Raw genomic sequence first — 12470 nt, 5'->3', positions numbered from 1 at the left:
CAAATAATTCCTTACATATTCCTCGTAGGCCTCTGGCGCAGGAGGAGGAGGAAGGGGTATCCTCTGGATGCCAGCTGCCCGTGCCCGGGGGGCAGGAGCCCCCCGAGCACGGGGAGGGGGGGGCCCCCCCCGGGCTATGGTGGCCCCCCGAGCGATGCCCCCCCGCACTGGGGCCCCTCGCACCAGGGCCCCCCGAGGAGGAGGAGGAGGGGGACCAACCCCACGGCCCCTGGAAGGAGAGAAAGAGGGTTGTGAGCAGCTCCTGTGAGGACACTGAGGGTGCTTCTCGTATCTGCTTTAAAATGCAACAACTCGGTAACTAAACGGAGTTGTCATCAGCAAAGCCATGAAGCTTTATCAGCACGAGAATTAACACTGTGCCCTTGTAATATTTGTTAAAACTTCCATTGGGGTGAGAATTCTGCTGCATTCGATGTACAGGCAAAGGAATAAATGATACAAGACTTTGGGCAGGTAATTTCTCGGAGTTCACTGACCTGGGATGGCTTCCAGACCTGCAAACCCATAAGGATCAGTGATGAGATGAGGAGGGACACGTCAGGGTTGAAAAGGCAGAAGGAAAGACACTACCCCATGAAACAGGGAGTGAAGAAAGAACTATAGTAACAGTTTTATTGCCAATTTATCCCAGAGCCTTGACAGCACTGACAGAATGATGCCATCCCAGAGCTCTCAAACGATGCCAGTTTAATCTGAAAATGCTTGTTCTGCTGAAGGCTCCACAAGATCTGTTTACACACAGTTTCACGGGCCAATTGTTGAAAGGTTGCTTTATAAAACTATTGATTGCAGACATCAAAAATAACACAGAAGACACCCACTGTGTTAGATTACATCTCAAAACATGCAAAACATCGGATGCCAGCGTGCTCCAGGCGAGCCTGCAACACAAGGTTGGAAAAGCCTTGGCCAAAACCCAAGGTCGAGCCCGACAGCTGATGTGCAAGAACAAGCAGTTTAACCTCTTCTGACAGGATAACTCTGAGCAAAATGCAGCATTTCCAGGTCTGTGCTTTTGGGAAAGATACCTTGGAACGGGTGGGGGTGGAGCTGCTCCCCTTCCCCGCCCGGGGACTCCTCGGCCGCGGTTCGGCTCTGGAACACCGTTCAGGTAGGACAGCTCCAGGAACTGCTCCTGGCAGATATCATCCATCATATCCTGAAAAGGGGGGACAGTCAGTTCCAGAGAACAGCCAACTAGCCATGCTGTGCCCTGGGATATCCCAGGCTACTGTGCTGGAATAAAAATAACTGAATATTCTTAAATTAAAATCTGCTGGTTGGTTTTACTGGGATTTGCTCAGCAGGTAATGGGGCAGCTTTCTCCAAAGAAGAAATGGATGTCCAGGAGCTCAGGTGAGCAAACAGCTGGTCCCTGGGAAGGGGATCTCCCTCACAGGGCTGCTGGAGGTACCTGATGTCACCCAGCCCCATCCCAGTGGCCACTGCTCCACAGCAATCTTATGTCAGTCCTGTTGAGTACCTAAGACACAGTCAGCTGGAATTAAAACACCAAACAGATGTAATTCCTCACATATTCCCCGTAGGTTTCTGGCACAGGAGGAGGAGGATCCGAGGGGATCCAGCCTCAGGAATGAGCTCAGATCCCTAGTGACCCTTGGAAGCCAGGAAACTCCACCCCTGAGCCTCACACCCAGGGTATTCCCAGCGCCACGGCAACACCACAAAGTGAGGAGTCTCCTCCCAGATGTGTCTTCCAAGCCCTGTTGGCTTCCACAGTGACTTCCCTGTCCATTTTCCCAAGTTTGACACAGGGATAGAGAAGACACTTTAAACAGCAAGGTTGCTTTGGCAGCTCTGCACATCCCAGGGGCTCCTTGGACATGACCTCTTTCCTTTAAAGACGCTCCACATCACAGTCTCTCCTCCTCCCTGTGTCAGACCCAGGCAAACACACCCCATCCATATGCCTTTCCCACTGCTCCCATGTTCCACCTGACCCTGGTACTTCAGGAACAACTTCCAAGCTCTCCAGGCTCACCTGTGGAGCACAGTGACAGGGTCTATTAATCCCTCTGTGAGGTCTCTGAGTTACAGGCTGAGCTGGCCAGAAGCAGGAACACTGCATGGGTCTTTCCCATTTCCACCCCCCCCCTAATTTAATGAGCAACATTGTGATTTTAAAACATGTGAGAGACTCCTTCAGGTCCTGCCATCCTCAGAGGCAACACTCTGTTACACACTGGCTTAAAACAGAGGAATTTGGTCACAAAGGTCTTACAAAGTTCACCAGTAAAACACGTCCCCAAGCAGGTGACAACTGGCACCTGCATAAAAACATGGCTTACTAAATGATGTTCCTTCACATAATCCACATTTAAAGCAGCAGAAATGCTGATTTAACAGGTGTTGTCTCAGAAAACAGTCACCAAAATGAACAGAGCTCCTGAGCTGCCTGGGCTCACCCTCCTCATCCTCATACCACTGTATTTAAGTTTCTGATCTGGCAGTGAAGTTTTCCAGCTGGATTTCTACAGTTCCAAGCCAGAGGAACACATCTAAGAATTCTCTTCCATGCCAGGCAAGACTAAACTTATTCTCCCACTAAACCTGGCACGTGGAGCTGGACAAGCTGCTCATCTCCAGCATCCACAGCTCATACTGGGATGGAAATACCTACTCCAAGTGCTCTATACCACTGCCCTGTATGGTTTTTTTGTCATTCTAATCATGGTTAGAGGAATAATAAATACCTTCTGCAGGATTAACAGGGTTATCTGAAGCTGCCACACACATTTAATATTCCAGGTTCCCTCAACAACCCCAAGTGAGATCACACTGTGCAGATCTTACCCACCCTGAGCCAGGTTCACCACCCACCCACCTCCTGCAAAAACAAAAAGAGTGCCAGCATATACATACTGGAACAAGGAATTTCTTGACCTCCTCCATGGCATGAGCCATCAGGGCATAGGCCTCACAGGGGGGCCCAAAAACCTCGATGAAGACGTGCAAATCCATGTTTAGATGAGCGTATTTCGGGTCTCCCCCTTTGCGCAGCTCCTCCTCCTGAAACAAAGCACAGCAAGAGATTCCTAAAGCTGAACAACACACACAGAGGAAAACTGCTTTTCTCTTACCTGTTTTCTGAGCCTTTAACAGGAAATGTCTGCAAACAGGCTGGGGATTGGGACAGGGTTTTGTGAAAAGCCACGTACAACCCACGCCTTCCACCTTCTGCCTCTTCAGGTGACTTATTTTTGCTAATGGCAATATTTTTAAAATCGACCCCAGCCAATTTTTTTACCCCAAGATTTATATCCAAGCTTGTTGTTCTTCCTCTTCTACACCACCTCCCTGCCAAGGTGCTCTTTACCACCTCAGGAAGCTCTAATGCCTCAAACAAGATTCTGTAACTCTGCTGTGAGACACTTCTGTTACTCAGGCTGTTATTCAGTTATTTAAGAAGCTACAAACAAGCTGGAAGTGTAAAAGCTTTTCATGCAGCACCTGAATTAAGTTACAGCTCTGTTGGCTCTTAGCTCAGTTTTTGGAACAAGCAGGAAGAAAAAAAACCCAAATATTCTTTTCAGTTTTTTTCCCCCTGTTATAAAAACACCTCCTGGCACTTTGTGATTCACTAAAGATTACCAGGAACATACTGCTCCAAGATCTTCAATGAACCATGAGAATTCAAGGACTTCAGAGAGAACAGCTAGAAAAAGGATTTCATTTTTTTTTTATGGAGGGGAAACATATTCCTTTAGTGAAGGACTCTTCAGGGAGTAACTGGGATTAATTCTGATTTTATAAACTCTGTATTTCAGGTCTCACATAAGCCATCTCTGCATCCAAGGGTACAGGGTAGCACAAGAGGCCTGGTTTATAAGTCCTCCTCATAAAGAAAACATACATCACACTTCAGCCCCCATCCAATTGCTCCCAACGTGCACAGAACAATTCCTATTGCTTTGCTTTTGGATTAGAATGGTTTAATCTTTTACAAAATGCTCCCAGAGCCACTGCCTCTCACAGCAGCATGAGAGGAATTCTGTGTGTGCATGTTTTCAGGGTGATGCCCTTACCTTGGCTTTGTCTCTCATTGAGCCCTTCCCCAGCACAGAAATCTTAGCACCAGTTTCTTCCTGAAGTCTCTTAATGGTGTTGCCTTGAGGTCCCAAAATCTTTCCAACAAAGTTGAACTGCAAGTGAATTAAAAAAAAAAAAAAAAAGGAAACAAATTAGCTCCAGAGTCCAGCAGATTTAACAGAAGCATTTCTGAATGTCATGTTGGCTGACAAAAAAAAAAAAAGAAATAAAAAACCCAGTCACTCCATTTGCTCCTCACCTCACCAAAAAATACAGACCAAAAAAAAAAAATTTAAGTTTCAAAACATTCTTGTCATGAAGAAAATGCTCCACCAGAAAAACCAAGCTCAATTAACTCCCCAGAAGTGTTTAATTCCAACCTCTACTCTGCAGCAGTTTTACAGGCAGCGAATCTTAACGAGTTAAATGAGGTTTTTTTAACTGTAAAACACAAAGCTCTACCCATGGAAGTGTCTATCCCAGCAATAAAATATCCCAGCTACGCATCACCATTTAAGCTTTATCCCAAGACATTTTAGAAATGCAATATATCAGAAACAAGATCCTGCAAGCCTGCACAGGAAAAATTCCACAGTGATAGTGGAACGGTGCATTAAGTCCTGCTGACACTCTGACAGCCACTATCTCTCAGTCAGCCACAAAATCCACAGAAAATAAGCAAACCCCAGAGATTCAGTAGCTATTTTCTGGCCCTCACCTTGGGGTACTGTTTGACAGGTATCAGAACTCGTTCTTTCAGTTTCATATTCTTGTGGGAAAATAAATCCAGGTAGTTTTCTTCCTCATCCTTCTTTGTTGTTTCACCCTTCTGAATTTTTTCAATTTCTAAACAAGATAAAAATAGGGCTGCTTTATATTCCTCAAACAAGCATCAGTTCAGAGCTGGAGTTATGACAGGACACACCACCCTCATTCCCTGGGAATGGATCAACACTTGGAATGGTCTTAATGGAACATGGACAGGTCACCTCTTTAGTGCTGGAATTCCAGAGGCTAAAAATGGGATAATGGACAAAAATAAGGAGGAACAGCAGAGAATACCCTGCAAATAATTTAACAAATGAGAGCAGGAAACTGCAAGTAGAGTTTTGTGTGTCTGTGCCATGAACACAGCACCCTAAATGCACAAAGAAACCAGCCCAAATTGCACTAAAACTACATATATTTGCTATAACACAGCAGAAATCAGCAAATGAGGCAGGTTTTTATCATTCAAGCCAAGCTATTTTAAATCCATAATTTAATTAGTGGTGTCAACACATCCTGACACGACGAATTTCAGTTGAAAACAATCCTAATAAACAACAACCCAGTGAGTGAGACAGAGTGTGGTCTGGTTTAGGAAATTCTCACAGCTTCATTTCATGAAATGAATTCACCTTTATCACACAAATAATTACTAATTGGGTTTTCAAACCCTCAGCTGTGCAGCCATGAAGGTGAGGGTCACAAGTTCTTAAATCCATCCAGGCAACGCAACTACGAATTTTTTTGCCTTTCAAAACAGGATTTTGATTTTTAATTGTCTGTTGTGAATCACAGAACCTTAAAAACCCACTGAGGTGGCCTGAGTGAAGGCAAGGAATGTTGCAGCCCGAGGGGATCTGGGACAGATCCCAGTAACCTGCTGGAAGTAGGTCGTTAAGGGAGGTCAATTAGGAGCTGGTACAAACACCTTAAACCTGCCTGGAAATTAAACTTTCCCTGAGAGGTGGCAGGATGTGACCCACATGGAGAAAATTCAGGATCCTCTTCCAGGCAGGAATTTCTTAGTCATTAATGCACTTTTCCTTGTTACAGGGATATAACACCCAGCACTCTCCAGAAGAGGACAGCCCAGAGCTGCCTGGCTTCTCCTTTCCAGAGATGTCCAGTCAGGGGCAATTTCTATTCAAAGGCCACCAACTAAGTGAGAAGTTCCCCCAAACCTGGAGCCAATCCAACAATCCCAAATCACTGATGAACCATGAGGAATCCTTTGGTCCAACAAAAAAAAAAAAAAAAACCACAAACAAAACCAAATTGGTCACATCCAAATCCACCACAAATTGTTATTTACAGGTGTTTATCAGGAGCACAACCCTTCCTTAAAAGTTAAATTGTGCCATTTCACCCGAGGACTAGAAATACATTTTCTGAGTCGAGAGTGCTCTAAGTACTTCTCACATCTCAGGGGAAAGAGACACTTCACAGGATTATACACAGAACTGGAATTGAGCTGCAAAACAAAACCAACACCTGCTTAGACATTACCAGAATTTCCACAGTGCAGCTGCAGTCTCTCCTATTTCCTGTGATTTCTGCTCATCTCAAACTCTCTGCTTTTGACTAAAGGTTCACATTTACAAGTTTCAGAAGCCTGACGTATGGACTTGATGACCTTGGAGGTGTTTTCCAACCTTAATGATTCTACACCAGATCCTCAGCATATTATCCATGTAGGAATATTTTCATATCATCCAAACATGGCCAGTGGGTTACCATCACCCTCCTGGACAGGCAACCACCCCATGGGCTGAGAAGCAACTTTCAAGTGGTGCAGAGCACAAGAAACCACACGTGCAATCAAAAAAAAAAAAAAACAACAAACCCCAAACCCTTATGAAAACATCACCAAATAATCGATATTTTCATTTTCCGGTTCTGGACCCAGAATAATATAAATTTAAATATAAAACTGGCTTTTAGTTTAGAGAGATCTAAATAAAGAACCTGGAGACTGCGGGAGAGAGAGTTAATATTCCAGACCATGTGGTGTCACAGGATGAAGCTGAGGGAGAAGGAGGATGGGGGGATGTTGGGAGTGATGGCACCTTCCCAAGTCACGGCTGGGAGAGATGGAGCCCTGCTTTCCCAACCACTGGGAAATTGGGAAGTGGGGGATGAATTCCTTGGTTTGCTTTGCTTTTACCCATTGAACTGTTCATCTCAACCCACATTTTCTCACTGTTACCCTCCCAGTTCTCTCCTCCATCCCAGCAGGGCATGGGGGTGAGCGAGGGCTGGGTGGGGCTTGGTTGTCACCCAGGCTCAAACCAGGACACAGAATTATGACAAAAAATTGCCTGAATTTTTTATCTCTGTTCACAACAGCACCTTGGCTCCCTTACAGAAGTGTTACCATGACTCCTTAAAAAAAAACAACCACCGGATCAAATCGCTTGGAAAAAGATTCCTTGATTTTTGCTCTAAAAAGAAGTGACTTTCTGAAGATAAAATGCAAAAGCATAAAACCCCTTCAAGTTCACACACTGTCAAATTTATAAAATAAGACAAAGAGCTGCCTTGATTGGTTTTATGTAGGGTTTTTTTTAAAATTTTAGATATAAGAACACGATCAGAGAGTCAAGATTTGGAAACTAAAGGTTTCCCTGGTGAGGGATGACTTAAAACCCTATAGAACTGACTTCTGAAATAACTCAGTTTTCCTAAAACAGTATGTAAACTTCTGAAAATGCATCCTGTACAGAAACAAGAAGTGTTTCTTATAAACACAATAAAAAAAAAAAACCCACCCTAAAACTTTCTTGATGGAAATTAAACTACCCAGAGGCATCATCTGGGTTGTTAAACCCTCAGCTATGCAGCCATAAAAGTGAGGGTCAGAAGCTCTTAACTCGATTCAGGCAATGCAACTACAAATTTTTTTTGTCTTTCAAGAATAGGACTTTGATTTTTAATTGTCTGTTGTGAATTAGAGAGTCTTAAAAGCCCCCTGAGGTGGCCTGAGTGAAGGAATTCTGCAGCCTGAGGGGATCTGGGACAGAGTCCCAAACCAATGAATCCCAGTTCACATCCACCACACCCAGCAAAAATCCTCCTGCAAAAGTAGGAATGACATCTGGGAATTGGTCTGTGAGGGCAAAAGTTAATTAACAACAAACAAAAAAGAAAATGCTAAAAAATTAAGCAGCATCAGGTCCACATCTTCAAGGAGAGTATAAAATGTGGGAGAGGGATAACCCCACGTTCTCCATCTGCTGGAATTCAGTGTGGGTGACCCAGCAGTCCCCTCCAAACCCCTTCACAGAACAAAGCCTGGAAATAGGTGTGAGGAAGGATTAAAAACATGCCACTGGTGCCCTGTCCCACTGCTCCGGATTCCAGAGGCATCTGGCCACGCTCTGGCCACACAACACAGAATGTCCCGGGATATCCTGAGCTGGAAGGGACCCACGGGCTGCAGTGCTGAGTGAACTGGAGTGGGAGCAGCTGTCAGAGCAGTCACTGAGAGGGAGGAGAAGCACAGGGATCCCTGGAGGGATTGAGCCCCATATTCCAGGGTGGGATTTTAGAGGAGCAGCAGAAGGTTACCTGCTTGGCACGGGGAATGTCAGCGGGCTGGCACTGCTGGCAGGGGTGGCACTGCTTCCCAGACTTCTGTGGGACAGGGATTGCATTGTCTCAGCAGGAATCCTATGGGGTAGGTAAAGGGGGTTGGTAACAAGGGGCCACAGGGATCCCCAGCCACTGCTCCTCAGCTCAGCCCAAAATCACATTAAACACTGTCCTGCAGCACATCTGTGCTCTGCAGAGCAGAGGCACGTTCTGTTTATTCATAATACTGACCCCATGCCCCCAAAAACCCACCAAAACCAGACAGTTCGGGGACAGAAGCCTCTGGAAGAAAGGGAGACCTGACCCCCTTCACTAGTTTGATCCCACAGGAGGGGAAGCAGGGGCCTGCTCCTGGATGGACTCTGCCAATAAGTGGAAGCTGCAAACACTAATCCCACCGTTTTCCTCCCCAAAATACACCCTCCAGCTTGTATTCCTGGGAATTCCAGCTGGGATTCCTGGGCTGATACCTCTGCTTTGGGGCTTTGCTGGGAAGAGAGGGGACAGAAACTGCCACCAGCACCGGGAGGGAAAGGAGCAGGAAGGGAGAGGGGAGCTGAGACATATCCCAGGTGGGAGAGGCTCCCAGGGCAGCAGTGGGAAGAGGAAGAGCCCCAGCAGTGGCAGCAGACCAGCAGTGGGTAACACTGACATGGTTTAGCAAAATATACGTTGAAAAGGGCACCAGTGAAATGATTTGGGCATATCACAGCCTGAGACATCTGGGGACAATTTAAGGTGGCAGTGCCAGCTCCTCTGGGGGCAGGATTTATGCTTGGAAGCACAGAAGCTGAGATAATCTCCATTTCAGGGCAGCCTGAACTCCATGTGAAACAAGCTTCAGGCACAGCTCCTCATCTCCCCTCAGCCCCCTCCAACCCCTGTGCTCTGTTCCTTGGTGAGTCACCACCCACCCCTCTGACTTTCCCTTTTTCCTTTCCCCTTCCCAGGAATGCACAGACTGAACCTGCCATGAGATTCCAGCACAGTCAGCAGGGAACTCTCTGTCCAGGAGTCCCCCAGCTGCTCCCTGCTTTGCCTCGTGTTGCTTTAACTCCAACTGCTCCACGCTCTGAATCCAACCCTCACCACCCATTCCCATCCCTCCTGACCACCCCACGTTTTTGGGGATGTAAAGGGCTGCATCCAATAGGAGCACCAAGGAGATGTGGTGGAATGACACAGCTCAGGTATCCACCTGCAGCTGAGGAAGCTCAGAGGTGACCAGCTCTTTTCACTTGGGAGTTTCTCCATGAAATAAAAATAGTTAAAAATACCACAGGAATTTGAAAAAACCCCAAAACCTACTCCTGGTTGACACAGAGGTGGATGTCTTCTGTCTTCCCAAAGCAGGGAAGCAGAGAGGAAAGTGCCTTTCACATCACCAGCAGAACCCCAACAGCACAAATGCAAGGGAGGAAAAGGGTTTTCTTGTTCCTGTGGAAGAGGGAGGTCACACAGACCCCAAATCCCAGGACTGAAACACGGATCACATTCCAGGGTGCAGGAAATCCCAGTTTTCAGTTTCTGTTCAGAGAGCTGGGTAAGAAAATGCAGCCAATTTATGCCTTTTCATCACACAGTACGTGGGTCAGGAATCAATATTAATCCCATCACTGCGAGGCCCTAAATAAAGCCAATCTCCTCCAGAAATGCTGAGCAGCTTTGGAACCACAACAGCATTTTAGACAACTTTAACATATTACGAGTCTTAGACTGAATGCAAGATTCCTGCAGGGCCCCCCTCCCCGAGGCAGGGAGGCCAAGCAACTTCCACTCCTGAAAAAAGGCTGGAACAGGAATTCTGCTGACATTCAATATCAGTCAGTTCTGCGTCTGGAAGTCATTTTGCTGGAGTTGTGCTGGCTCTGTGTGTGTGTGTGTGTGTGTGTTACATCTTTGGCCCAGATCGAAATTCCAAAGCCCAGCAGCCTCTCCAACACCACATCCCCGAGGGGTGTCAGAGCAGTAGGAAATTCCAAGCGATCCAGAGCAGGTTGGGGTCATCCAGGCAAAAAAAAAAAAAAAAGACTTGACCTGAAACCACCTAAAGATCACCTAAACCCACCGTTTTGCCTCGGATTCTTCCTCGTGGTTTTCCTGCTCATCCTGAATCGGGACTAACAGCGAACTCTCCCAAAGGACAGCGACTTTTTAAAACACCCAAAAGCAAGCACGAAACATCTGGAGCTGTTCCAGTTTTAAGCCTCACAAAGCTGCAGCCTGCTATCAGCAATTTTTAAATTAATGACAAAAAAAACCAAACCCCCCAACAAACCCACCCTCACAAATCCTTGTTACACCACTCAAGTGAACGAGGCTCTGCTAAAGCGGGCTGAGGACGCTGTTCTTTTGTTTGGGAATCACCAAACTCCTTGGATTTCCTCTGACTGGAAGGCATCACCACCGAGCATCAGCTGCCTCGAGGGTTTTACTAATCAAAACCATTAAACTGATGGAAAAAAATCGGATTAGAAAACTAATTTATTTAGATGAAGATGTTGGCGGGTGACGCCGAGTTTACCCGCGACGATCCCCCCCGGTTGTTTGCACAGTGGGAGAAAGCAATTCCTAACAATTATTCCCTGCATTGAAGGAGCTAATAAAACCTCCAGCACTGCACCAAAACCATGCATTTTTAAACCTTAGGAGGGGGAAAAAAAAAAATTAAATCATTTAAAAGCCAAGTGATAAATACCCAGATTAAATCCTTGCTCTGGGTGCCTCCCAGCTCCCCACCCTGCACGTAAAGCAAGTGAGGGGTGGCAGATTTTTTTTAACCCATTCCCATTTTTAAGCTGACTCCGGGGTCTGGAGGCAGCTGAATCGGCTGGATGGAGGCCCCGGAGGCGGGTGCAGCAGCTGCACCGGGGAGATCCAGGGAAATCCAAGCTGCCAGGCGATTGGACAGCGGGATGGGGAAGGAGAAGGCTCGTCTGGGCACAGAACAAAGACTGCCATTTCCAGGCCCTCCTCGGGCTCGGCAGAAGCACGGAACGAGCTCTCCTACAGATTTCCAGAAGGGAAAACCCACCGAGATGGCAAATCCTGGCTCGAGATGGCAAATCCTGGCTCGCCGGGACTCCAGCGGTTGCTACGTGGGAACCCCCCGGGGTTTATGGTCCTTTGTGGTCCCTCTCTCCCTAAAGATCAAAGGGCTGCCCTGATTTTGGCTGGGACAGAGCTCATTTTCCTCTCAGCAGCTGGAATAGCGCTGGTTTTTAGGGATTTACACGAGAATTTGGGGATTTATATGAGAATTCCATTGCTACCACCCTGATGTTTGGGCTGCTCCTGAGCACCATTTACCCCAAGACTCCTCAGAGTCTCCTGCTCTGCCAGTGAGGAGATGCACCAAAAACTGGCCAGGACAGGTGACCTGAGCTGTCCAAGGGGATATTCCACCCCCAGAATGTCATTCCCAGTATTCAAACTGGAAGAAATCACCTGGAAGGGGCTCTGGTTGATCAGTTAGTGGGCGGTGAGCAACTGGGCACCAGCTCTCCTCCCTCTCCTTCCTGTCACAATTATCATCGTTATCAGCACATTTAGCATCATTATTACATTTTATTTCAATTAAAGGGTTATCTCAACCCATGGGGTTTTCTTTACAATTGTCCTTCTGCCTGGTTGGGGTTACACCACCACAAGGGCTAATGTAATGTACAGTATAATATAATATATAATATAGTGTAGTATAATATGGTGTAGTTATAATATAGTATTATATAATACAATATAGCATAATATAATATAGCATAATATGATATAGCATAGTAGAATATAATACAGTAAGATACAGTATAATAAAATACAGTATAGTATCATATAGTATAATGCAATATAGTATAGTATAATATGACCTAGTATAGTATAATATGATAAAGTATAATATAACATAGCATAATACATTATATTACAATATAAGCGTCATTATAACACATGCAAAACTTCTGGGGCTGCGTTTCGATCTGAGCTGGATTAGGCTGAAATTAAACAGCGAAATACCCAATTTTATCGAATTTTCACCCCGGGGGGGG

At 46.0% G+C, this 12470-nt stretch overlaps 1 protein-coding gene across 1 annotated transcript in view; it reads right to left on the bottom strand.

Moving 5' to 3' along the window:
• The window catches only part of KHDRBS1 (KH RNA binding domain containing, signal transduction associated 1), a 24677-nt gene that overhangs the window by 5274 nt on the left and 6933 nt on the right, over nucleotides 1-12470 (bottom strand). Inside the window, exons 2-6 of the mRNA XM_027661431.1 lie at nucleotides 4790-4917; nucleotides 4068-4184; nucleotides 2905-3051; nucleotides 1050-1180; nucleotides 16-229 (exon numbers count right to left, since the gene is read on the bottom strand). Of these exons, the coding sequence (XP_027517232.1) occupies nucleotides 16-229; nucleotides 1050-1180; nucleotides 2905-3051; nucleotides 4068-4184; nucleotides 4790-4837 (657 nt within the window). The 5' untranslated portion in view covers nucleotides 4838-4917. The remainder of the gene's footprint in view (nucleotides 1-15; nucleotides 230-1049; nucleotides 1181-2904; nucleotides 3052-4067; nucleotides 4185-4789; nucleotides 4918-12470) is intronic.

The sequence above is a fragment of the Corapipo altera genome, unplaced genomic scaffold, assembly GCF_003945725.1.
Source record: "Corapipo altera isolate COAL_440 unplaced genomic scaffold, ASM394572v1 201, whole genome shotgun sequence".
In the NCBI taxonomy this organism is placed as follows: Eukaryota; Metazoa; Chordata; class Aves; order Passeriformes; family Pipridae; genus Corapipo; species Corapipo altera.
Note: the sequence above shows the minus strand (reverse complement) of the source record. Positions and strands in the feature narration are given on the sequence as shown.